This window comes from Lytechinus variegatus, chromosome 1 (genome assembly GCF_018143015.1).
Source record: "Lytechinus variegatus isolate NC3 chromosome 1, Lvar_3.0, whole genome shotgun sequence".
Taxonomy (NCBI): Eukaryota; Metazoa; Echinodermata; class Echinoidea; order Temnopleuroida; family Toxopneustidae; genus Lytechinus; species Lytechinus variegatus.
Genome location: NC_054740.1, coordinates 66,122,886 through 66,150,490, shown reverse-complemented (window position 1 = coordinate 66,150,490; position 27,605 = coordinate 66,122,886). Strand labels below are relative to the sequence as shown.

Below are 27,605 nucleotides of genomic sequence, written 5' to 3'. Positions count from 1 at the left end.
TCACTATGCGAGAGGTGCACAAAACATGCAATCTCAAATTATCCTTGACATTTGATCGGAAATATCATTGCACATACGAGAATCAGAAATCCAAATTTCCACACAAAATGCCGCTCATGAAAATCAGGAATGAAAAATTCATGAAAGCGTGTAGATATCTGGATTTTGCTTGGTTTCTCTGAGGTTTAGCCACAGGTATGGATAGCGTCATAATGGCTGCCGCATACGAGCCTAAATACCCCTATAATGGCTGAATGGTTCACGTTACATCTGCAGATAATTGGGTTGGAGGCACACAATAAGTCATAATTGAGTATTATGAATGTGAAAACGACCCAAGTCCACGAAGGTTCATTTCTAGTATTAAAACCAAGAAAAATATTAAGATTTTGGGTATGTTGAATGAGGAGTTTGGTCAGTTTTTTCATTCCTTTCGGGTACTTTTGGGTGAAATTTGGGGATATGAATTAAATGCAAGATGGGCTCAGGTATTAGCAACAACATCCCATGTTTAACTCAATTTGGCCAAGAGATGGACTTGGGATGTTCTTACACTCAGTCATTTCTTTGAATGCAGACATTTGATACTGTATCACTTGTGTGCAGGGATTTTAAAACATTTCTTTGGTAAATAGAGAATTGTTCATTTCTGCCCTTTGGATGCCTTCTACCGTGGTGACCTAACCAGGAGAGTGATCTATAAGACAGTCTGTGGTATTCACCGACAAATTTGCTCTCAGGGGGTATTGTAAGAAAATATTTGCAATCAACTGAAATTTCAGATGCAAATAAACAACTGATAGATCAATCTTAACTGAAGCAAATAAATTCATACTTATTGAAGTGACAAGCAGACCATCAATCAATTGCAAAATTGCAATGAAATGCATGATTTTCAAATGTTTTTTTGACCTATAATTGAGTTGCGATCAATTGCAAGTTTTGTGCAACACCTTATTAGCCGATTTCATGCAAAGATTTTAGTAGCTTATAACAAATGACCATTGAAAACCAATAACTAATTCTATGTGATGAAATGTTTCTCACTCTTTTAGCATCGGTCGGCTTTGGAAGTGGGGGAAAAGGTGGAAAGAAATTTTAACTCATTTGAAATAGCGAGTGCTAATGCACTGTTGATTGGGAGAATTGACGTCAAATGCGAACAGAACGCTGTATACTACACATCGGGAGCAGGTGGAATCAAAGATTGGTTTCTAGCATTCTCAGTGCCTTGGTGTTCCTAAATACAACCTCCAGTAATTACACTTGACATGCCTATAAACGCCAACCTCCCCTCTACATCAGACACAGGATACTCTAACACGTCGAGAGAGAGAAGAATACATCGGAGAGGCATCAAATTAAGGTGTACAAATTTGATGAGTTTGACAAGTTTACACTCGGAAGTACATGCTGGTGTCAATGTCCATAGCTAAAAAGTACCTTTACATGCATTGTGAGCAGTGGTCAAATGATGACCAAGGCTCCGTAACACAAAACTTGATCATAGAACAAAGCAATGATCATAGAACAGTTTTCTATGATTGATTCCATTGACTAGAGTGTACAATCAATCGTGAAAATCAAGGGTACGATCAATCGCTAATGTTTGTGTTACGGGAGCCTGGTCAACTCTGTGAACCTTATAATTATGAACAGGAGAAAATTGAATGTTGTGCTCCTACCAAAAAAATCCTAGTTTTAATCGCAAAAACAAAGAGTTTGAAATAGTGATTTGTTTTTAAATAAAATAAGCAGCCCACAACCAAAAACTTACAAAGATTTAAGTGCTACCCTAAGTCTTGCTTCAATCTTTGTGAAACATCGCCCAAAGGGACTGAAGAACATGCCAACGATTCTCACTAAAATATTTACTAAGCCAGTCATACCCATAAATTTGGGTATATACTACTGGTTGTCAGTGGAGACTCAATGGCAAAGTGCTGCATTAATTTGGACCATCTAACTAAGATATGAACATAGTACAGTCATGAATATGTGCTACACGTGCCTCACTTAATAATTTGCAAGATCACTGTAGGATTAATTATTCTATGATTTCATTTGTGGCATCACATTATTTATGCCATTGTATGATCTTATGTTTAGCATCATATAGGATAGAAGGCAAAGCCATACAGAGGCCCTAGACAGATTGTACAATGTCCATGTCCTGTTCTGATTGTATGATAACCGGCACTGGATGCGTGTCCAAAATACCAAGCCCTGATTGTGCTTGATCGTACAATAATGAAAAATCAAATAGTCCAAATAATTTTCCATCAGAAAAAATAAAACCGATCTAGAGATGTCCAGACCTGATAACCTCTGGGAATGAAAAACTGTATTCTGTGATAAAAAAAAGTATTTTTCCCCAAAAAAGTGTATTTCATATTAAATTGCTTGGTGCACTCGCTCATCGCGAACCTCAAGCAACATGCAAGCTAAAATGCGCACTGCTCTTGCAGATGAAAAAAACAAACATTGAAACATGTATATATCTTCACCCTGTTTTTAACAAAAATGATTGAAAAAAAAGTTACCTAAAATTACATTGATCTACTAACCATATTTGTTTTCATTTTATGAAATCGAGACATATTTGGTTGAAAAAACTTACTAAATACGCCTAAAATGTACTGGTTTGCAGGTCTGGATGTCCAAAGACATTAAAAACTGTCAGATAATATCTTCTAACTAGTGCCACACAGGGTATTAAGAAAATGCACACACTTTGACTGATTAGGTTTCCATTATAAACAAGTTGAAGAAGAAGAAGGAAACAACTATGTAAAACAAATGCTGAGTGAAACCTGACAATTTGTTTTCGATTTGACTTTTTTTCCCCGTAATCCAATCCCATCTCTCAGGGGTTAATATGTGAGGGTGATCTGCAGCTGCCGTTAGAGGTCCCATAGGTCACAGAGGATGGGGGATTTATAAAGTCCTTCGCCTCTACAGGACCCCTCATACGAGTGCTCTCTGATTCTAGTCTAGCAACAGAATATTGAGTGCAGCAGTTTTGTTTCAGAAAACCAAAATGACAAACTTAATAATGAATGGAGTAATCTGAGAGAGCTAATACAAAATTAAAACTCATTTGTCGATTAAGAATGTCACAGCACCCAGGAGCTCTTGCAGACCAATAGTAAAAACTACATAATTTAATGCATTTTTGTTTGGTTTTTGTCATTGTTATCATTATTATAACTATTATTATTATAAGTAGAAGTAGTTGTAGTAGTAGTAGTAGTAGTAGCAGCAGCAGCAGTAGTAGTAGTATTACAAGTAGAAGTAGTATTACAAGTAGTAGTAGTAGGTAGTGGTAGTAGTAGTAGTAATGGTAGTAGCAGTATAAGTAGAAGTAGTAGTAGCAGTATACCAGTAGTAGTAGTAGAAGTAGCAGTAGTAGTAGTTGTAGTAGTAGTAGTAGTAGTAGTAGTAGTAGTAGTAGTAGTAGTAGTAGTAGTAGTAGTAGTAGTGGTAGTAGCAGTAGAAGTAGAAGTAGTAGTAGCAGTATAGTAGTAGTAGTAGTAGTAGTAGTAGTAGTAGTAGTAGTAGTAGTAGTAGAAGTGGCAGTAGTAGTAGTAGTAGCAGTAGTAGTAGTAGTAGTAGTAGTGGTAGTAGTAGTAGTAGTAGTAGTAGTAGTAGTAGTAGTAGTAGTAGTAGTAGTAGTAGTAGTAGTAGTAGTAGTAGTAGTAGTAGTAGTGGTATTATCATAATCATCATCATCACCAACAGTATCGTTATCATTAACGTTATAATTATCATTAATCTCGAGCCTATTTCCTTCTTGTATGCAATCTTTTTGAAGTGAAAAACAGTCATCACAATGCATTATACAATGAAACAAAAAAAATATGGGACCTATGTGAAAGCCCTATTTAGTATCTCGTGCTCATTATTCAGCCTTATGGAAGTTATGCGTTGAGCAAAATTGTTGATTGGTCATAAATTTGTGAGGACAGGACAGGAAAGGAATGAGGGTTAAACTCTGAATGCTGAGGGCAACCAGACAGACTGCAAAACATAAATCAATAAGATAGGAGACAAGATCTTCTAGTCTTTAAGGTATAAAACAAAATATGAACAAAACTATGAGTCAGTGAGCCAGAGGGAGGAAGAGAAGCTTTAAAGTTAAAGTTATCCCTAATGTGAAACTGATTTTAATTTACATAACACATTTGATTGTGTTTTTCCCACTTATACATGGATAAGTCCAAAGTGTCATTATTTTGTAATATCAATCAATAAGGAGACAGGACCCAATAGTCTTTAAAGAAAAATGAAACCATTGGAACAAGATAGCTTGTGTGAAAACAGAAAAATCAAAGAAACATATCAACGAAAGTTTGAGAAAAATCAGACAAATAGTGAGAAAGTTATGAGCATTTGAATATTGCGATCACTAATGCTATGGAGATAGCAAATTGGCAATGCGACAAAGATGTGTGATGTCACTTGTGAACAACTCTCCCCATTACTTTAGTATATATTTCACTTGAATTGCCTCTTTTATCACATCTATCCATAAATCATGTGTTCTTTCTACATGAGGGCATGTACTACATATTCTTTAAGAATAAATCATGGATAAAGAGTTTGTATTATCATGAGAAAAAGCATAAAGAGACATTTTGAGGGTATTTCATAGTCCACCAAAGGGAAAGTTGTTCATCAGTGACATCACACTTCCTTGTCGCATTGCCAATAGGAGGATCTCCATAGCATTAGTGATTGCAATTTTCAAATGCTCATAACTTTCTCTCTATTTGTCCGATTTTTCTCAAACTTTCTTTATTCTTATTCGTTGACTTTTCTGTTTCTACACAAGCCTATTTGTTCCAAAGGTTTCATTCCCCTTTAAACAAAACAAAATATGAACAAAAGAATGAGTCAGTGAAGTTCTCCTTGATGTGAAATTGATTTCAATTTACTTAACAGATTGATTGTGTTTTCCACTCATACATGGATAAATCTAATTTGCTATTGCTTTTGTAGACTGTATTTTGACACATTTTTAAGGTTTAAAAATGTAACCAAAGCAAAAAATGACATTTTCCATGAAAATCCTATTTACTTCTCTTAATAGTTTGTACCATTTCTCGGACAGGCATATACATAATTTATTGAAATATTGAACACTCAGAGGTATGTTATGGGCATAACATGCAAATTACAATATATTTTGGAAACAAAATAGATGAAGGGAATAATAATTTTTCTTACCGAGTAATACCATACAGCATATAATAGATGGGAGGTATGTACATGTGCTTCTTGCATATACACCATTTCAAAGGTCTCTGAAACTTCCTTTTCTGTGACATCGTTGAAAACACCATACTCATATTGGAAAGCTTACATTACAAACTTTAGATCAAAGTTGTGATTATCCAGGCGCGATGAATATCTCTTCTTTACAATGCTTGACTTTTAAACTGGAAAATAATATTTGCTATTGTTATGGCCATACAAAGCCTAATTCACAGTCTTTAATTTCCCCTATTTTACAGTTGTATCTTCTTATACATAAAGTATAAAAGAGAGAGAGAGAGAACGAGAATGAGAGATAAGAAACATATTAAGAATCTCAATGTAAAAAAAACACAAAGTAAAAACCAATTACTATCAATTTCAGGCTGCAGAGAGCTAGAACATTTGAGTCAATCATCTCTACTTACATCTGAAAAACAATTGTTTACATTCCACACACAACAAATTCAAGAGGGGATACAAATAAGCATCAACCCTGAGCAAGGAAATGGACACCCCATCCACCAATATAAAGTCTTTCCTTTCCTCGGTGATGTACTGACCACTGCAACCACAACCCATCTCTAAACCATGCATGGACAGGCCTGGAGAAACTTTAGAAGACCCTAGGCTCTCGCAACCTGTTTAAAGACCCATTCAGATCTAGCAATCTTTCCACAAGACTATAACGTGTCAACGCTGATCATTCGACAAAGAGGAGCATTTCATAGTGTTCCTTATGCTTTACACAGATGAAATAGATTTGTAGCCAATTAGTAGCCAATTAGACAGTAGGAAGCTCATGCCTACTGCCTACCCACTTAGCCAACACTTGGCATAATGTATCCCTACCCTTAAATTTTGTTTTAAATTCCATTATCAAGTTCATAATTTTTATTGCTGGTCTCCTATACTGCTTGCCTGGGTTAGTTTCAACTTATGCAAAAATCCACTTTTAGGACTTAACACGAAAATTATTTTCAGAGAATTATATGCCTCTTCATTTATGAAATCCAGATACACCAATGCAATAATCAGATGCAATGATTTCTCAGTACAGTTTTATAGCAGCTGTCTGTGACATAGGCTGGAGAAAGTCACAAACTGATCCATCAAAGACACCCTAGATTACAAGTCAAGTTGATCTTGATGTGAACGGAGCAGACGATTTAGAAAAGACCAATGTGGCACTAATAGCAACCACAAACGCACAGTAACATCAATGCAGCAGATGTTTTTACATCATTTGTCACACCTTCTATCAGACCCAAAGGAGCATACTGAAATCGACCCCGGTTCTTTAGTTACATGTTACAATGTTACCAAATTATACTTGACTTTCATTAAGGTTTCACTAGGTTCCTTCCTTGATTTACTAACAAAACAATGTACTATTGCTTTATTATGATATCAATGTACATGCAGTATGTGCATTCCTTTCTTGGTGTTGCCAGCAAAAACAAAAACCAACCTGAAGTCAAAATAGTAGTCAAGCTTTACATCAAGTGTTCTCTACACATAAAGTTGCAACCAATAAATTGATTGTTCAATAATAAAGCATAATTATACAGTCAGCTTATGGCTAACAAAGTTAAAATAAATGGGAAATATTAATTAATATATCTATATTACACTCCCTATTCTAATTTTGTTGAGTTCAATTTAGCTTCCAAATTGAATCTTAAGGAATTCAAAAAAATTGATCAAGTCATCAAGGATAGCTATGGTCAATAGCAGAAACCAAAGCTATAAAAAAATGCAATAAATGTTAACACTTTCCAATGTAGAAGAGAAAGGAATGGGAATGCACTGATTGACTCTTTCCAAATCTGCAGGCAGAAAATCTCCAACACTACCCACTGAAGACAAACAGAAACCGACACCACTCTGACAGACGACGTGGATGTGATCCTACAGAAAGCTTTAAAATGATGCACAAAGCTTGTAAATGAAAGCAAGAAATCTTCAAGAAGTCTCTCAGAAAAAATAAAAACTTTCCCCAAATCCACTGAATTAAGGGGCTAAATCAAAGAAAGAGAACGATGATGAATTCAGTAGAATGTCCATCTCACGAAGATAACCTAGGAAGTTGGTCACTGAGAAGCACTTGACTGTCCTTTACAAACCTTCACTGAACAGGTATGAAACGGTAGACAAGATGGGGCAAATAATTTTTGAAATAACTTTCTGCCGACTTCCAAGGTACGATAAATAGAATATGAAGTGAGTAAAGATAAAGATACACATCACAATGCCAAAGACAGAATCTGCAGATGGTTAAGATAGCCCAACTATCAATAATCCTACAGACAAAGCTTTTATCTGATATCTCCAGATTAAAGTCGTTGAAGAAGCAAGGAACTCGTACAAAAGACTAATGAACTAGTGTAAGATGCCTTGGAATACTATGTGCAGTACTTTGACCAGAAATAAATATTAGTAGCTTCGTATCAGGATCGAGAAAATGGAGGTTAATGATATAAATGGCACAGTATGAGACATGTATTGATGGCCAATACAACCTGGTAACTTTATGACTTCTTATTAAGCAAATAGCTTCCAACTGTGAGAGTCTAACTTTAATTCGTAGTGAAGTTCTATTTCTTAGTAACAGCATATTCCTTTCTTCTTTCCATTCCTGGGCCCCATTGCATAAAAAATATAACTTTGCCATGCATTGGTAACTACCATGGTAATGCTGATCACCAACCAATCAAAATCAAGGATTCCAGACAAGTTATTATTAGATGGCAAATTTAGCATAACAGTAACTTTTATGCGACGGGTCCTGGTTTGTCCACTCTCATGCTTCAAATTGGTAGGCCTATGGGTAATTACATTCCTTTTGCCCCATTGTACCACACATATGCAAAGGGGTAGTGGTAATATGACCCCTGTCTCTTCATGAAGGGGTCATGGGTTCAAATCCTGCTCCAGTCATCATTTTCTTTCAGTAAGAAATCGATTCATGTTGTGCTACACACAACCCAGGTGAGGGACAGGGGAACCTGGCAGGATTCAATCCTTGAGATGCAGTGCACCTACATGTAACAGCTGTTCTGCCTGAAGCTGATGGGGGTAATTACGCTGCATTTTTGCAAAGCGCTTAAAAGACTTAAGAGAAGGTAAGAGTAACACATATATCATTATAAACAAATATAATTATCAATTTATAAGACTTCACCAATTCGCAGTGCATACTCTAAAATTTAAACTAAACATTAAAAAAGAAGGTTTGTAAATCTACACAACTTGTCCAAACCTCAATGCCAATGTCGTTGTCACCGTCGCCGCCGAGACACAGTTAAAAAGAAAGGTTAAGAGAAGCTATACGCTATGATACACAATCATTGGCAATGACATTGGTTTGGTTTTGTGGTTTCCCACATTGACAGGTTGGAGGAAAGCGAAAGGTGCTTATATTGGAGATTATGCATGCAGGATGCCAGCCACTTAAGTCGAAATGACCGTCTGGTGCATACAAAACAAAATCACAAAGCTGCATTTAAGTGATGACCTAACCACTTTTAACCATTTGTTTGTTTGTTTTGTGAGATTAACGGGGAAGTTCACCCAAACGATATGATGATTTTAATAAAAGAGAACAATTATAGAAAAATTTTGAGGTTTGATGAATATCCATTAAAGGATAAGAGCATTACAAAGTTTTAAAATTTGAATTTGTAATGTTGGCAAAGTAGTATATGATTACATAATACAAATTCCATGATGTTCAAATGAATTATGATGCAGAACACAGAGCTGCCAAGTTGTATTTTGCATTTTCAGTATTCTTATCCCCCAAAATCAGTATTTTTACCAAAAAATCCGTATTTTTACCATGAGATAAATATGCATACATAATGGCAAAGTTCGATCACTACTTACATTAGTTTGCGCCCTACACCGTCGCACACGAGACCGAAAGCTTAAGTCTAGATTTTGGTTGTTCCGCTGAACTGCGTTGGCTGACTCACCAATACATAGACTGAAGAATTTGGAGGCCCGTACGTACAGACAACGTATTAGCAGTAATGTTAGATCTAACATTCGACGGAAACCTGTTTTTTCCGATCGTTTTTTGCACATAAAATCATACAATATCACATTATGAAAAAGAGATTGCATCCATATTTACGGAAAAATGTAGGAAATTCAGAAATATCGTACCTTAGACCGCAGTTACGGCTAATTCGTTTCAAATTATGATCGAAACATCGTCATCTTCGATCCTTTCGTCGGTCAACGTAAGTTGCCATCTTGGATGACGTCATCATCCTTACAGACGTATTTACCAGTCGCAAAATATCGCGATTTGAGCCGCTGCTATGCGCTTGTAATCTACGTGCGTGCGCTCGGAACTTGTCACCCGCATTGATTCGCCAGGATATCGAAAATTCTAATCGGAAAGCCTTGATGAAAGCATAACTCATTGAACGTAGAGGGCAGCAACACACGAAATACCTTTTCTTCTCTAATTTGTTTTTTCCCGTATTTTTTCATGAAAAAGCGTACTGCCGTATTTTAAATTGATTTCCGGGCGTTTATGAAATACGGAAAAATCGTACTACTTGGCAGCTCTGAGAACAATGTTTTATTCTGATAGGAGTATGAAATAATATATGTCTTATAATATATCCACCACCAAAATAAAATTACTTTTAATTTTTCAGAACATGTCAATTTGGGAATTTATATCACACCACAGAGGAAGAAGCTTCTCTTCTGTGAAGTCACACAATCAAAGCTTAAAAAACATTAGTCCAATATTGTTTGGTGGAATTTCATCAAACTTTCACCAAGATTTTATCTCTCTATTTTTTTCCAATTATTACAAAAAATACACCCCTAGGGAATGAACTTCACAACACATAAACATGTAATCAGAGGCGGATCACCGGAGGGGGGGGGGTGGGGGTGGCACATCCCACCTGTGCCCCCCTTTTGAGATTCATAGTCAATATTTCCCATTTTTTTTTAATGAGAATATGCCGTGCATACAGATTTTTTTTTTTTTGGGGGGGGGGGGGCTTGTCAAATTTTACTTGGAAATAATGTACCCCCCCCTTTTGGAAAATCCTGGAGATGCAACTGGTTGTAATAACACCCATAGGTGACACCAAAAATTTAACACCAGTGTACTGATGTGGTCTTATATGTAAGCCAATCAATACTGCAGTTTCTGTGATGTAGCTTTTCAATAGATGACTAACAACATATCATACAAATTGTGGGTTGATAAAATACAGTCATAGTCTGCATAGTTCCAAGTTCTATTATCAGGGTTATCAATAGACGAATATAGATCTGTTACTCAATAAATGAGACCATTTATTGATTCCAAGAGCAAACTCAAGGAGAAAATGAATCTAGCTTATGATTTCTTTGAGTAATACAAAGTATAAACTTGCCTATAAAGTCGATGTCATGGTGACAGAAGAAAATAATTTGTTAAAAAATTAGTCATGACTATTTTTCAATACAATAATACATATGAGCCAGTTACTCATTCTAAACAGGTCAAAAGATATGACAGGAAAACGTACACGAGGCTGCCTTTATAGGTGAAGGGAAAAAGTTAACCTAACATTGAATCATCACTCTTAAATAACACCCACTGAATATTGATGACTGTTATCTATTCATCAGGGTTTTTTCTTCCAATTTCAATGATAGATGACAAGAGTAAGAGAATTGTGAAAGAAGAGAAGAATGGACTGTGAAAAGTATGGAATTTCCCATTAGGGAATAAGTTTGAAGACTACCATTTGACACACCTACAGATTAGGCCAGATAGGAAAAAATAATCTTTTAGTAGAGAAGTCAGCAAACAATTCTTTGCAGAAACAAAAAAAAATGTCTAGTGGAGGAAAGACCCAATTGCACTAATCCCAAGACCATGTTGCGTATGCTTTCCTCACTTTCCCCACGATTCAAAATGGATGTTTTCTACTTGTGGAAGATCCCAATGAAAATTCTGAACCGATCAGTTATAACGTAACTGCTGCTTCAAATTTCAACCAACTCCTATCCCGTCCTCCGCTGATCTGGGCTCCGTAACACAAATGTTTGCGATGAATTGCAAATATGAAAGAACCACTGATTGGTTCCTAGTCAGTATTTTAAACCAAATGCGCATGTAACATCGATATTGATTGGCCAAATCCATTTAGCGATTGATCGCTAATCTTTGTGTTACTGAGCCCTGATGATAGGGATGAACAGAGGTTTCAGAACATGGTAGCATCTACAAGAACATCAATGAGGGATGCACCACACAATTTGAACAAGGACAGATTTAGCTTCAGTCAGTAGAATACCTATACACTGCAAAAATGCCAGTGTTAATCTAACACCAACCTGGTATCTACATCTACATCGGTCAACACCAGAGAGGTGTTGAAACAACACCAGTTAAGAATCAAACCGATATTGGCTTAACACTAATTAGTGTTGCTTAATTGCCATATTGGTGTTAGCCTAAACGTCAAACTGGTGTTGTTTCTACACCTCTCTGGTGTGGTTCGATATACATGTGTAGATACAAGGCTGGTGTTAAATTAACGACGGCGTTTTGCAGTGCATGTTTCATCAGTCAGGAGCTTGTAGTTTGTACCACCTATGAAGTTAGGAATGCCCACAAGTGATGCTAGCGGGGCGGTACAAATTAGAAGCAATTTCAACACAGTAGGACACGCTCACTTATACTATTTCATCTCACTCATTCTGATTCTTACTACTTTCTACAAAAGCATAACATTGACAACCTATAGACCATCACTTCACTGATGCACATTTTTAAAACTTACTAGTTGTTTTGATTAGTTAAAATTATGATTTATGAACGTAAAAGTTGTCACTAAGATCACAAAATTTGCATAAAATTACTTTATGCATATATATTAAAGAATAACCAAACCAAACATGTGAAAAATTTGTGTGGTATATATTTCATATATAATAATAGGAAAAACAATTACATAGCACAGAAAATTTATTATAACACGAGAGTGACAGCTGTCCTTGTTATACTTTAATTGCCTCAAAAGTTTACGGTTGGTTTTAAAAAAGATAATGTTACATGCAAATGCACGGATGTCAAAAGGATTCTAAAGAATTCCTTTTTATTAGAGCAAAGAGTGGTTAATAAGGAACATGGAGGATAATGTCAGCATGAGATACTTGTATAATGAATGATAAGCAATCAACAGAAATGGGCGTTATTTTAAGCATCCAACAAAAACTCTGTGAAAGAAAAGAAAGATTAACTACACTTTTCTTTGTCATTAGATGCAACGGTATCTCCGCAAGCGACTTAATAAAGCAGTGAGGGAAAATCCCCAATTTCTTTTTTTTTAAGCCAAACATAAGCTGTCCCAAATATCAAATGTCTAGATCTTGATGGAATTTGACGAGAATGAGGCTAAGTTGGGCTGCTTCTCATAACTCATGTATTCTATTCATTGTCATCAATTTAAAAAACTCTTCACAAATAAACAAGTAGAATAAAGAGGCAACATTGTAATGAAGTAATGTTTGATCAGTTTCTATACTAATTTTTTTTAAAGGGGAAGTTCACCCTGAAGAAAACTTTCTTGTAAAAATAGCAGAAAAAATAGTAAAAAATATTGGTGAAGGTTTGAGGGAAATCCGTTAAAGAGTAAGAAAGTTATTAGAGTTCAAAGTTTTGGATTTGTGACGTCATAAACGAGCAGCTGTCCCATGTGTTATGTAATATAAAATGCATAAATTTCAAATTTTGTATGGTTCCTGATGACTTAATTTTGTTTTCTTTTCATGATCGGGTGTGAAACGATTTTTCTATTGATAAACGAAAGTTACAATGAAAACCATTTTCAATTTTCTGAGAAAATGACATTTCATTGATTTTTTACCATTCGCTATGTAGGAATGCTGCTCGCATATGACGTCACAAATCAAATAATTGAAATTCTAATAACTTTTTAATTATTTGATGATTTTTTTCTCAAACCTTCGGCAATATTTTTTATTAATTTTTCTGCTATTTTTACAATAAACGTTTTGTCAGGGTGAACTTCCCCTTTAAAAGTGCAAATGAATAAGTAGGAGATACTCAATAAAGACACCGTTCTCACTACCTTCCTAAAACTAGGTTACTGGAAACTAGTTTAACATGTAGTGAGAACAGTCAAAGCAATCTTCCAAACCGGTTCAGAAAACCACCTCACTATGTACATGTAGTTTTCAAGATCGCTTTGCCTCGTTAAACTGGTTTAGCATAAGTGAGGACACAACCGTTCTTTGGAATGCTTATGCTGCGGTTTCGAATTTCACACGAAACGTGTCACCAAACTGAGAGCAATTTCCATAGCAACAAGATTGCTTTACGTGAAGTGATTTTTGAAAACCACTTCCGTGTGATCAAGTGAGAACGCTAGCAAAGCAATTTTCCAAACTGGTTTCCTGAATCGGTTTCCAGTAAACTAATTTTTAGAAAGTGTAATGAGAACGGCCTCATAGTAGGGCATGGGAAAGGAGGGAATTGAAGGAGGTATTTGCAAGCAGCTCCCAATTTGAGTGAGAACATTCCTCATTTTCTTACTTTCTCATCAAGACTTTGACACTCCCTTATCCCCCACCCCCCCCCCCCAAAAAAAGAAAAAAAATCTTCTTCATTAACATGTTATTTGGATGAGTTTTCATTTGGCGTGTCATTTTTCAAGCAATCTGCATTATGATAACAATCTTTCTCTCCAGCGTTATGAAATATCATAATTTGGTAGAAAATCATGTTTGTATGTAATAATATTATTGGTATACAATTCATGCCAATAAATCAATCCTCATAATGTTTGATGTGCTCTGAAAAATGTATCATATGAATGCTATCACTGCAAACAAAAACAATACATGTAAATTGAATTAAACAAAATATAAAAAAATACTGAACAAATCAAGAATACCGGAACTTGTGCAAAATAGTATATATTCTTGTTATATGTAAGCACAAGGAAAAGGCCTAAAATAAGTACCTGGTAAATTTTGATATTATTCCAAAGGAGAAAAGCTCCCCAAGGACCACTCCGGGCATTTATCATCTTGTAATTTTGTTAAGGGATTCATACATGCATCCCTGGCAGGATATGAAAGCAATCCCCAAGGGCACACTAGATGTAATAGAAAGTGGTCTTACAGAAAAATCATTTGCAGGAAAACAAAATTGTAGTCTGTGATGGGCTTTAAAACTTCAGGTTATTGTTATGATTTCAGTATACTTTTAGGAAAATGAAACTAGAAAATTCTCTCTTTCAATTGATTTTTTTTAAAGAGGGAATGTTTTTCAAAAGGAAGGTATTGAGACAGAATCTGTTATTTAAAAATTGGGGTGTTAAAACCAACACCAGTTTGTGTTCCTAGAGGGCCACATCCTGAGGTGTTAAAATTACACCATTAATATTATACATAACACCAAAGAGTGTAATAGTAGCAACCAAAGATGTTGTGACAACATTCATAGTTGTTGAATTAACACCCCAATTTTTAACACCCAAGTAAAATGACTGGTGTGGTGTTCTATATACACCGATCAATACCAAAGTTTTTGCTGTGTTCAAATATCAAGGCCATAACTACTCACACAATGGATGTGGTGTGCGGTGGATTAATGTGAAGATAGTGTTACCTTTAGAATGTCATGATCCTTGAACTGCCAAATTAAAAATGCACAAATCTTTTAGGTTGCTTGTATTTCCTAAATTACCATAATTTTGCTGAGACGGAAGATTGGTTGGATTTCAGATCTTGATTTGGAGGAAAATTTCAATGCTGAAAAAGGTGCAATTTGAATCAAGATCAGCTTAGATTTTCATGACCTTCAACATCATAAATGCAACAAAATGCACACTGAACATGATAGAGTTTTAAAACATTTTGGAATGAGCTCTCACAGAGGAAGCTACACTGATGATAGTTTTTGAGAGCAACAATTCAAAGACAATTGACATGACTTTAATCAGTTTCAAATTATCGACCCTGAAAAATGCACCGCTGATCATGACTGCATTCTGAGTTTTTTAATTGCATTTTGAAACATGATTCATGTTGCGGTTTAAATTTGGGTATCGACATTGAACATAACCTTAGTAGCATATGGAAAGTTAGGTGAACAGATCGCCTGTTACCCATAGTCCCACATGCTCGCTTGCTTGCTTGCTTGTTTGCGTGCGTGATGCGAAGGAGGCAGCCGGTATCAAGTCAAATGAGACTTTGATCTCATGACCTTATGATACTAATCCTCAGATCAAAGACTCATCAAATACTCTGGATTAAGAGGGAGAATATGATACCACCTACACACGATCAAATCACCTCCTAGACACGGTAATGATTGTATGCAGTGTGTTCATGAAGGTATAAATAGAACATCACGGTGTGTCTTGCCTCAGTATTCAATATTCAAAGAACTTGAGCGAATGGTATTTATTAAAGAAATGAATTATACCTGGGGTCTGTTGCAGAAAGAGTTGAGATCACACTCAAATAAAAAAATCTTGCGTAACTTGATTTTCAGCCTATGAAGCTCCCGTATTTGGGACTTGCGCTTGATATTGTGACTTGCGTTTAAACATAACTCTTTCTGCAACAGGCCCTGATACTTTGTGAGCATTGTGATTTAAGAAGCATTTTACAGATTCAAAAGTCTACATAGATGTGAAACTATACATCAAACTAATACAGGGAGTAATGTGAGGGCTTTCTCACCACCAAATGATTTTCTTTAGTTTCCTTTGTTTTTATTTCCATTCATTCATGAGGTCACACCTGATTCTGATAATCGAGGCAATGCTTTAAATTTGCCCCGGGGGGGGGGGGGGATTTTGATACCTATGTGCCACGCCAAAGTCGAAAATAGGAGGCTTTGGAACTAAATCTTGGTCTTCAGAGAGAGGAATGCAATCAACTTTATGTGTAGGCATTTAGTCACCAAGTAAGAACTATTAATTTAAGTCTTTATATAAAGTTACCCTCAAAGAGACTTGGATGGCGTAGGCCTACCCCTAAATGTGATAGAGTGATAAACCTATAGGTGTTGAATTAACACTGTAAATTTAACACCACAGTAAAATAGCTGGTGTAGTCCTATATATGTACACCTGTTAACACAACAGTTTTTGCTACAAAGTGTAGCATATTCCTTACAACCTCAACTTTAATACAGAGATCTTGGTCCCATAACACAAAGGTTAGCGATTGATCGCTAAATATAATAGCCTATCAAGATTACATGCGCAATTTGCTCAGAAGACAGACTAGGTATCGATCAGAATTGTTCTTTCAAAGTAGTGATTAATCACTTACCATCAGGTTACGGGCCCCAGGGCTCCGTAACACAAAGGTTTGCAATCAATCGCTAAATACCAATGACCAATCAAGATCATCATTGCATGTGGACTCTGTTTAAAATACTGCCCGGGAACCAATCGACGCGGATCTTTCATACTTGCAATTCTTCGCAAACCTTTGTGTTACGGAGCCCTGGTGTCCCCTCTCTTACAGTCTACTGGTGTCTCATAATCTAGCATACTTTGGGTTTAATAACTAAAAAGCTGTTAGCACAAACCAACATAAAAACTGACTCCTTTTACACCGTTCCGCCACACATGTAAGCCGCATCTAAATCTCTAAATCAGCAATTGCCAACTGTGCAAACGAGGCGTACGAAATGGGCTATGCCTGGGTGCATCCAAGAGTCGATAGCTCAATGAGATAGCTTATAAGATAACCCAGATATACTTGATCCCAGCCACTCTGGTCCACTTAGAGGCATTTGTGGAACTGATGCCATCGTTCCTTCAGGTGGCGGCCTAGAAAAGCTTGCTAACATTCTAGGCAATACATTGATATCTTCAAGGGGCCTTAAGCATTCTCAAAGTCTGCCCCCAGTGGTAGGAGTATCGGGAATACCTTATCTTATCCAACAATAATGTTACATCCATACAGTGTAAAAAAATGTTTAAAATTTAAGCATGTTGTTTAAGCCTGCCACTCTAACAACTTTTGTTTACTTTTAAACATTTATTCAAATTCTTAAACCACTTGCTAAAAAGTTTAAACAATTAGTTAAAAAACTTAACCAATAGTTGTTTAATGGTCTTACACAACTTAAACAGCGTATAGCAGAGGGTAGTGCAATCTATCTGTTTGGATATACATGTTTCTTCCCAACTGTAATTGAGTGCTACAAACAATCAGAATATCTTTATTGTTGTCATGACATCTCAATAGATTGTGCAAGATGAGCACCAGGCTGGGATGACGTTCTGAAGAATGTTAAAACATGACTTTACTAATCCACATACAACGTATGGAAATGGGACATTATTTTCCACGTCTGAATTCTCTTATATCAACATTCAATATGTCAATGGGCTGTTATGTTTGAATGCATTTACGTTCACACTCTTAACATATTATTTGATGCCACTGAATGATGGATGGCATTAAGCAGAGCTGCCAACCTGAACAGCAACATTTCAGGCTTTTAAAACCCCCAAATCAGCATTTAGATGAAGAAATCAGTATTTTTGAAGAAATGCCAAAGGACAGCACATAAAACTTCACTTTAGAAATCAGTATATTGCATGAATCCATCATTATTCTTCTCAATTTTCAGTACTAATTGTACTAGTTGGCAGGTAGGTTTAATTGATAAAATACCAAACGAAAGTATTCTATTTGCAACTGAATTGGCTTACGGAGACCCCAATAACCCCTTAGCAGTTACACTTATCTGTGTTATAAGATATGCATTTCAAGCAACATACTCTTCTAATTAACAGAGTGCCACATTACTTTTATTTTGAGTTACATCACGAGTGACAGACAGCCCCAAGTGTACACCCTCATTAAGGAACATCAATACACGAAAGAAATCTGGTCCTGAAAGCTGTGACACTTGACTCTGAGCAGTCACGGCGCCCCTTTACCACGAGCCAAGATTAAATTAGAGACCGACAGCTCGGGTGATAATGTCATCTTTGAACATTACTCTACATAATCATCATTCAAAGTGCTTTTTGGTTAAGGTAAATGAGAGTTATGATTTTATTTCAGATATGGAAAGTGCAACGAGGATGCCGATGACCGTATTTTCAGCGGCACGCAACGTTAACATGGTGATGCCTGCGTTGTCCACTCGACTCCATTTTCAACTCAACTTTACAACAAAGATCGGTATGTTTACAGTTCTGTGAAAATGTCAAGTTACTATCATTGCATTACAACAGGTTTTGTAATGTCAAGATATTTTCATCGTTTCAGACATTTAGTTTCATTATTGGATATCTAAGATCTGTCTCTAGTATTGAAGGACTATGGTCATAACAGTCTTATTCAAAGGTACAAGTACATCAGACGGGTTTATTAGATTGGATTAAATACTGACCTAAATATGCCAATCAACCTAATAAATGATTCTACTTCAAAACAAGTCAGCTGGTTTCTATACCCTATATAACCCCCCCCCTCCACCAACACTTTGTGTCTTGTTATGTCTGTCTGCTTGTCATCCTGTCTGTCCATCTCTCTTTTATGTCTGTCTCTCTTTCTTCCTCTGTCTGTCCATCCCTCTGTCTTTCTGTCTGTCTCTCCTCACCACTCTCTGTCTGTGTCTCTCTATATCTTCACTTTAGCCTTGCTCCCAACTTTCCGTTTCAAGCTACCTATTACTGCGTTATATTATTACTATATTATTATTATCATTATTATTATTTAGAGGGAAAAAATCACCATATGTATTTTGGCTAGTTGATACTAGCATGAATCAAGGAACTGTTAAGTTAGCTTTTAAAGGAATTGCCAAATATGAAATTACTTGTATTTTGCAATACCTCCGTCCTTCCAACCCATCTTCTTTCACTTTTTTCCTCATCATTCTCAAGATCTCCTTTCTTTCCTTCCTTTCTCTTTTTCTTCTCATACATTCTATCCATCTTTCCTCCTTCAATAATGTCTGACATCTTCCTTCAATCTTACATCATAATACACCTCTTAGGTCATATACTACACCCCCTTTTCCTTCCTCCCTCTCATTTTTCCTCCTCCTCCTCCCCCTTCTACATCCTTCTCACTCCCCTTTCTCATGCTCTATTCTAAAGGTTATTTGCACTCCAGAATAAGAAGAGCAACTCTTAACTCTAACATCATGAATTATCTATTGATATCATGGTACAGCCATAATCATCTAAGTGTACTCTCGGAGCAAAATAGATGAGGTTGTCATTTACCTGAATAATAAATGCAGGATTAATCATTTTTGACCTTTTACCAAATTCAGTGACTCTGAAATGAAAAACAACAGTATGAAAAATGGATTCTGTTCCATTTTGTAGCGAATATGCTGAAATATATCAACATAAATTATTAGATAACGATGACTATTGCAGAAATGAGTAATAATGATATCAAAAGACCTTATGTATAAATATGAATACATAAGCTTAGTACACTGTATTAATACAAGGCTGCGTTCATACAAGCTTGCATTCACACAAAAAAATCCTACAAAATTCAAAATTGTTAGGGTCTACTGTCATGTATTTTGGGATTAAAAGATATTGTTAATTTATTTATTGATGGTTTATTCAAATGCTTGTGTAGATACTGTACGTTATCAAATGAAAATATGAACACACCATTCTAGCATGAAAGACTGTGTTCATATAAATATGGTAGTTGAATTTCCCAGTTAAATATCATTATCTTTGGAAATAAAATGCTATATTCAATGAATTCAAGTTTTGGATGATTTCCACAATTACATTATAGTAGTATAGTAGACAAGGTCATGTATATATATATGTTTCAAATTTAGTAATTTTTATAATTTTCATAAAAAACAATTTTCATTGATTTACACTAAGGATGATTTCTACAATTATGAATAAATAAAATTTAGTTATCTCATGAAGATATGAACGCATACTAGTAGATTGAGCATACTATGATAGGCAACGTGGCACATATGCTTCAAATTGCTTTAGTCCATTCTCATAATTTTGAATAAAATGCAAGAATCAACAGGGCTCTCAGTTTTTGGAGAAAACAAAATTCCCTGATGCAGTTTAAAAATTCCCTGATAAATATTTAAACCCATTCGCAGTTTTGCATGTTTTCTAAGTTGTCGCAGTGAATTACATGTATTTCAGTATAAAATACCAATAATGTAAAACTAAGTTAGTGCTGTTACACTGGCATGTAATGACCTCGCTTCTCCCCATACAGCCAGCCTTTCCTCACCTTATACAGAAAGAGGTTGATATGCAACGAAATATAACAGATTCGGACTGACTACCATGCTTTTGACTTTTGGGCTGACCAGAATTCCCTGATTTTTCCCTCATTTTAGGCATTTCCCCCTGATTTTAGGTATTTTTTATCTTATTCCCAGACTGGAAAAAAGTAAAATAATTTTCGTGATTTCCCTGATGGGCTGGGAACCCTGGTCAATGAATTTCTGGTTTGTTTCTACAAATGAATTGGAAAATATATTCAGTAATCTTTTGTAGATGTGAACGCATTAGTGAGTACACTTTAATAGAAACGCTGTGCTAATAAAAATTTTGAAATTCAAATTTATTCAGTGTCCTTCCATGTCATTGGGATCGAAAAGATGATTCTGACAACCGAATGGAAAAAAAATCTCTGAAATACAAATAAAGTTAACAATAATAATATTCTGCTGAAATAACGTTTGAACAATACTGTAACTCTTAGAGCTTTACAGATATATTACTACCCCAGTAATTGGATCCTAGCTTGCCCACATACATTGCATGAACTTTCTACACTCCCTGGGGAGCAATTCAACTAAAGTTTCACACTAAATTGCGAGGCAAACCACAAAGGCTTCCACATACTTCCACATACTACGTAATACCTGGGTGAAGGTAGGCAAATGTGGATTGACACCTTGCCAAAGGACAAAAGGCTGAAGTGGGTTTCGAACACACGACCCTCTTACGGCAAGGCAAGAGTCAGAACAACTACACCACGATAGCGTAAATTGTATTTGTCACTTTAAGTCTTTGTATACCAGTATACCTTGCATGAAATAAATTACCAGTTCACGAGACACCACCAAAATCAAGGTCACATGTCATTTAAGAGTGGATAAAGCATTTGACAAGATGATTTACCGTACAATCAACCAACTGTCACCAAGGAGGATAATGTCTATACTTTATACAGACTTAATGCCTTTTGCAAACAACGAGGTGAATAAAAGGCAATTATCACTTTGTAATTAGGATACTGGTGGTTGTATGCCTTTTGATTGGATAGCCTAGAACGAACGACCCCTCGATTTACCCCACACAGAATACATATGACAATGTTAATTATACTACTGCATGCCAATGGGAAGAAGGATGCCTAGCCTCAAAGAGGGGGGGGGGCACTCGTGTTTAATGCGGTAAAGCGACATGTCACTTCTTCCTTTTTCAGAACTCAATATCAGTTCTCTTGATACTCAATTCCAGGTTTTGCGAGACACACCCACAACCAATTATAATTATCCCCTTATAGGCTATCATTAGGGTAACCTGGTTCATATCCCTGTTTTACAAGTGGAACAAAGCTTCAAAAAAAAAATCTCTATTGACCAATCAAATTGCTAGAGGTTGGAAGCTTGTAACCTTAGCTGGTGATTATCAGGTTAATGTAACAAGCTTTAAATACTGGGCACAAACCTCATACACAGGAAGAAAAAAAATCTGAATACTCTAATCACAAGAAGCTTAGAAGTAAACTTGCAAGTTCATTATATCAGTTGACATTTGCCATTATCTAAAATGTTTGAAACAAAACCGGTATTGAATTGCACTGACGTACACAGGGGACACCTAGCTGCAAAAACCATGAATAAATAGAGGGTGTGGATGAATATTTGATGGCGGGAGAACTGATTTGACTCGGTAGAAACATGTAGATGTAACGGGAGCATCTCCCAGCATCCCTCTCGCAGTACAGCAGGGCTGAAAGGCAATGAGCGATCACCTATCTGCAAAACTGCGATGGCAGCTTAAGTTCATGTCAGATAAAATGGGCTTGGCCCTACATCAGCCATTAGGAACTACCTGCATGAGATTGGTGGTACCTCATTGATGTTACTTATTGCACATGGGGTAACAGAAAGGAGTTTATGCAGTCACATTTAACCCCCTTGTCTTCTCTCTAAAAAGTATTTGTTTGACATGTAATGAAGTCAGTGCCCAACACTCTCCACTTACTTTTTTAATTCCATTTTATCTTTCTTATTTAATTCTACTGTTTTACATAAGTACATACGGATATGCTATGCTCTGTGTAATGTTAATATAATAAGTTAATATTTTTACTCAATTGGCAGAGGTAAATCAGGGATATGGAACATCCCTGGGTAAATATGGCATCATATTTTTGTGATAGTCAAAAATTATGAGTCACGGTGATTACAATAGTACCAATCACTCCTGAGCTGTGCCTCTATGTGAATAGCACTTGTTTGGGGTAACTCTTGGCTATATTTTCAAGCAGAAATTATCATGATAAACATATAATAGTAAGACAGGGCAATCACTTATCAGTATGCGATCACTCAATGTTTTACCGAGACTAAAGGGAGTAAAAATAGCAGTAATGCTCCTATTAATGCTCCTGTTACAGAAAAGTAGATACTCAGTAAAAATGAATACGAACTTCAGCACACATTGGAATGATTCTCAGAAGCTTCAAGTTATGTGCAGCCTTTCATTGCACCAAGCACTACCGGTAATTCCCACAAAAGCTCTTGATATAATACCAAAGCCATAAATAGTACGTCTGTCTGCCTCGCTTGCCAGTTAGAAGCTTTTAACAGAGATAAAGGGGAAACACAAGACATCGACCATAATGGTGCGTAATTTGAGAGTCGACTAATTCTAAAGAGTAAGCCCCAGATTACGGCTCACTTCGAAATGTAAGAGAAACCACTCAAAAGAAAGTTCCGACTCTAAGAGAAATGAAGAATTCCAGGTTGGAGGGAAGTGATTGGCATGGTCCATGGACCATCTGAAAACGGAGGACAAGCAGAATCAATATTTTTCTTGACAAGCCCCCTTGAGACATTCAACTAGTGCTGCTTTATTTTGATGATTGAGAGTGACCGAGACTGACTCTCACTTTCCATTCATTTGAGGGTCAACAAGTGTCATCCCCCTCTCCCCCCCCTGAACAAGATTATCATCCATTTAATATTTCAAAATCATCAACTTTGCAGTTGGCCTTGTCTTCATATTTATTAACTATTATTTTTATTATTATTATTTGCAATTCAAACACTTTAAATGTTAAAAAAATGCAAGATAAAAAGCACAATTAGAAAACAAAAATTACAAACAACTTCAAATAATATAAAACACAAAACACAGACATTTAAAACAAAATCAATTTCAACCTCGCCAAACAAAATTTGTTAATATAGAGCATATTTCTAATGAGGAGAATGACGATCATGTAGTCGTCAAATCAATATCCAACTAATTATGATCAAAATCTACAAATAAAATGCAGAAAAGGGTAACAACGCGGAATAAGATAAATTTATTGTAATTGATGCCTTTGATGATGGCACTATCACAAGGATTCATCTTTAGAACTGACATGCAACTACTTCTTTTTCCTACTTGCTCTTTGTGTATGGTGGTGAAGTTCAAAGTAAACAAGTGCTTTATCATAGTGAGGGAATGACAAATAAGCTTTTCTTTGTGTTCTTAATATGACCCACAAAAATTCCATAATGTACATTAAGCACCCACAAGGCAGGCTGACGGCCTCTCGTGCCATTTTCATCTCAATAAAAAAAAAGTGCTCAGTCCCAGATACCCTATTCCACGTCTTCTATATATGTCTACCGATAATCCTGTTTGCACAGAAGCTGTAAAGGGGGTTATTTAACATGGATATCGCATACGAGGAGTGTGAAGGCGGACAATTATGTAGGGGAAATCCCTCTCAACCTGTGAAAGCAAAGCACTTGAGAGTTATAAGGCAATCAAATGGATTAAAGACGCAGACGCTGGAAGGCATGGCCTTTACGAAAAGACTTCTGAAGAGTTCAGCACGCAATCCCACAAGCCAAGGCCATTGGTATCGCTTAATTATTAACAAAGCGTATGCAGAAAAGGGGAAAATGGATGAAAGGTAATTTTTGTAAAAGACTTTCTATTGTGCTGGAATGATTACTTATGTATATCAATGATAGTAATAATTATAATGCCTTCTTTGCCCAGGGTAGCCATTTCAGTTCTAATGAACTGTTCTCTAATGTGCCCTGCATAACATAATGATATCATTACCCCTTGCCATTCTAAAATGCAGAGTGCCTGGCTAGAAGGCAGTGCTTCCCTTTTTCAATCTTTGGTATGAATCAATAGAAAATATTGACTCTATGGTTTTTTTAACGGAGAAAGGGAAACTAGAACATATATGTGACTTCTCGAAAACATGACATATATATCGGTGCATAAAAATAACGAATTGGACTGCAACAAAACACTTTCGACATAAGATCATCTCCTCTGTGTACTAATTTGAAGGTATTTGTCGAGACGGTGCCTATAAGGAATGATGGATCCACTGACAAGGGTAATATTAGTTATATGTAAAAATACTATATGCAAAGTATAAAGCACTATATAAATGAAACTTTTATTATTTCGATTATCATAAAACCATAAGAAAGTATGATACTTACACTAAAACATGATACAAGACTGCCATCCATCCTGTGGGTCTCTCTAGAAAGTTATATATCCTTGTTTGTACTTTCCTAAATCTTGCATCTCTCTTGGAAACCCTGTAATTAAGTGGCTTTCCCAGCAGGCTCATCCGCTGCTGGGCCAGCCTGGCATGGCTGCTCGATGACCTCCCGTTCATCTTATTGAACTCCTGTTTGACTTTCTTACGCATCTCCGAATGTTCGTCATCGTCGAAGTCGTCTTCGTCCTCGTCCGCCACTCCCAGGAAGCCCACCCTGGCCCGCTGGGGCCGGCTGGACAGCGCAGACTTGTTGAGCTTCTTGGCGGTGGTCGTGGTCGTCTCGGTAGGGGCGTCATAGTCCGCTTGAGTGTCACTGCTGCCGCCCGGGTGAAGGGGTTGCATCTCTGTTTCGTCGACACCGCTATCGGCAGACATTTTGACAATGCACGGTCGAGTGTCCTGTTGGGTGCCAGCTTGAACTGGTTACCCTCCACATCGGATGCAGAAAAATGGCTCGATTCCTCAGCAAAAACTAGGAAGAGGAAACTACTTTATTGTGTGCCACAGCACTGTCCTTGCTCCAACGACAAGTTTCTAAGTTTGATGATTGACTCTATCATATATCAGAGATTTCATATTCAAATTTATTAGTCACTACAATCACTTCATCCTGTGTTCCCTCTTTCCTTCAGGTTGAAAGATACTTGTGTAATTCCAGAGAATTTGGTCAGTCTTCTGATGTAGAGTATCTGAAAATAAAAATCACCATGGCATTATTGAAGATAGCATTTTGTTTTTATCTATGCCTAAAATCATTACCACTAAGAAAGGGAAGCAGGTTGAATAAGATGCTGTCAGGCTGACTCAAACTTCGAGACTATGAGAATTCCCTGATTGGGAAATTTACCCTGATCTACCCTTATCAGAAAATACCAGGTGGGTGTTTCATAAAGCTGTTCGTAAAATTACGAACGACTGTACGCACGACTGGACCATGTTCTTAGGTCATAACTCAACTACATAGGGGTATCACATGGCACAAGAAAGGATCACCGATTGTGCATAAAATCATTTGTATTTTAAAAAATGCTTTATGAAACCCCCACCTGGTATTTTTGCCAGTGCGAATCAAAATTCCTTGATATGTGAGGAGTTAGAAAGTGGACTGGAGGGTGGAAGTGTGCTGTGTCCAGGACATGGAAGACAGGAAGGTTGAGTTGAGGATGGAGGGATACACTAAATCAGGCAAAGTGGAGGGAGGGGGTAAGGGCAATTGGCTGCAAGTGTGAGGTGATTCTAGCCACCCCCATTCAAGGGGCCAAAAACTGGGTTTATATCTCTGATTTGATGACGATTCCCTAAAGAAAATAAATGCTAAGTAGTAGGTACATATCAAAATTATGAAAACTTTTACATGGACGTTTCCAAGGTTTTTGGTATTTTGGCAGCATGACAGCAAATTATGAGCATTTTCCTATCACAGTATTTAAGTATGCTGAGCACCTTGAGGGGCTTCAGTTGCTTGCTTAATGATCACAACTATGAAAGCTTTATCATAAAAGGGCCTTCCTTGGGTTGGCATGAATGCAGAAAATCACTACTGCTTATTTTGAGGCCTGGGTCCCATAACACAAAGATTAGCAATGATTGTACGCTTGATTTCTACGATTGATTGTACATTTTAGTCTATGGAATCAATCGTAGAAAAATGTTCTACGATCATTGTTAAGTTTTGTGTTATGGGCCCAACAAGGTCTTGTAAATTAATGGGTATTTCAGTCATAGAGTCATTATGAAAGCACCTAGAAAGTAAAACTGGATGGGCAATATTAATTACAAGAGTAGGACATTTTTAGAAGTGGGCCTGACAACAAATGCTAGCAACAGAGGTTAGTGAAACAGCAGGATTACCAGATTCAATCAATATGGCACTTGAAGAGACAGAGAGAGGGAGAGAAAGAGTACATTTTCATTTTTTTGTTCATTTTCTTTTTCTAAGGTTCCATGACATTTGTTCCGGCGACAATCGCTTCGGTAGAAAATCTGCACGTCAAGCCAAACATAAAACCCAAGCTCAAAAACTGAATAAACCCTAAACCTTATCTTTACATTATTATGTACCAAAAGCTCTATAACAATCCTAGCTTTAACCCTATGCCCTCTGATTAAGACCGGAGCAAATGTCACAGGATCAAATGTCATGGAACCTTTTCTAAAAGAGAATATCAAAAGATTGCACAACCTGAGCCCCATTTCATAAAGCCTTGTTATAATAACTTATGCAAGATTTCTATGACAAGTTCACTATCAGCCAATAAGATCGAATGATTTCAATAGCTTTTTACTGCCATTGCACATTTGCTATTATAACAAGTTCTATAAAATGGGCCCTTGTATCTTACTTGGGCAAAAGAGCTTCTTGAAGAATGAAATGTCCTTCAGATGGTGTCCCTGTCAATGTGCTTGCTCAAATATGAAAACGTGGAGTAAACCTGTATAAAGAGAAAAGGGGTAGAGAAAGAAATAGAGAGAGAGAGAGAGAGAGTAGGAAAGAGATGAAATGACAGGGAAGTGCATTTACAGAAAAGATA

General features: G+C 36.5%; 1 protein-coding gene across 2 annotated transcripts in view; it reads right to left on the bottom strand.

Annotated features, from left to right (window-relative positions):
- LOC121420214 (potassium voltage-gated channel subfamily KQT member 4-like) overlaps positions 1–27,605 on the bottom strand; it is a 79,100-nt gene that overhangs the window by 21,874 nt on the left and 29,621 nt on the right. For both annotated transcript variants that reach the window (XM_041614778.1, XM_041614784.1), the window contains exons 3-4: positions 27,417–27,506; positions 25,010–25,763 (exon numbers count right to left, since the gene is read on the bottom strand). In XM_041614778.1, the coding sequence (XP_041470712.1) occupies positions 25,010–25,449 (440 nt within the window). In that variant the 5' untranslated portion in view covers positions 25,450–25,763; positions 27,417–27,506. The remainder of the gene's footprint in view (positions 1–25,009; positions 25,764–27,416; positions 27,507–27,605) is intronic.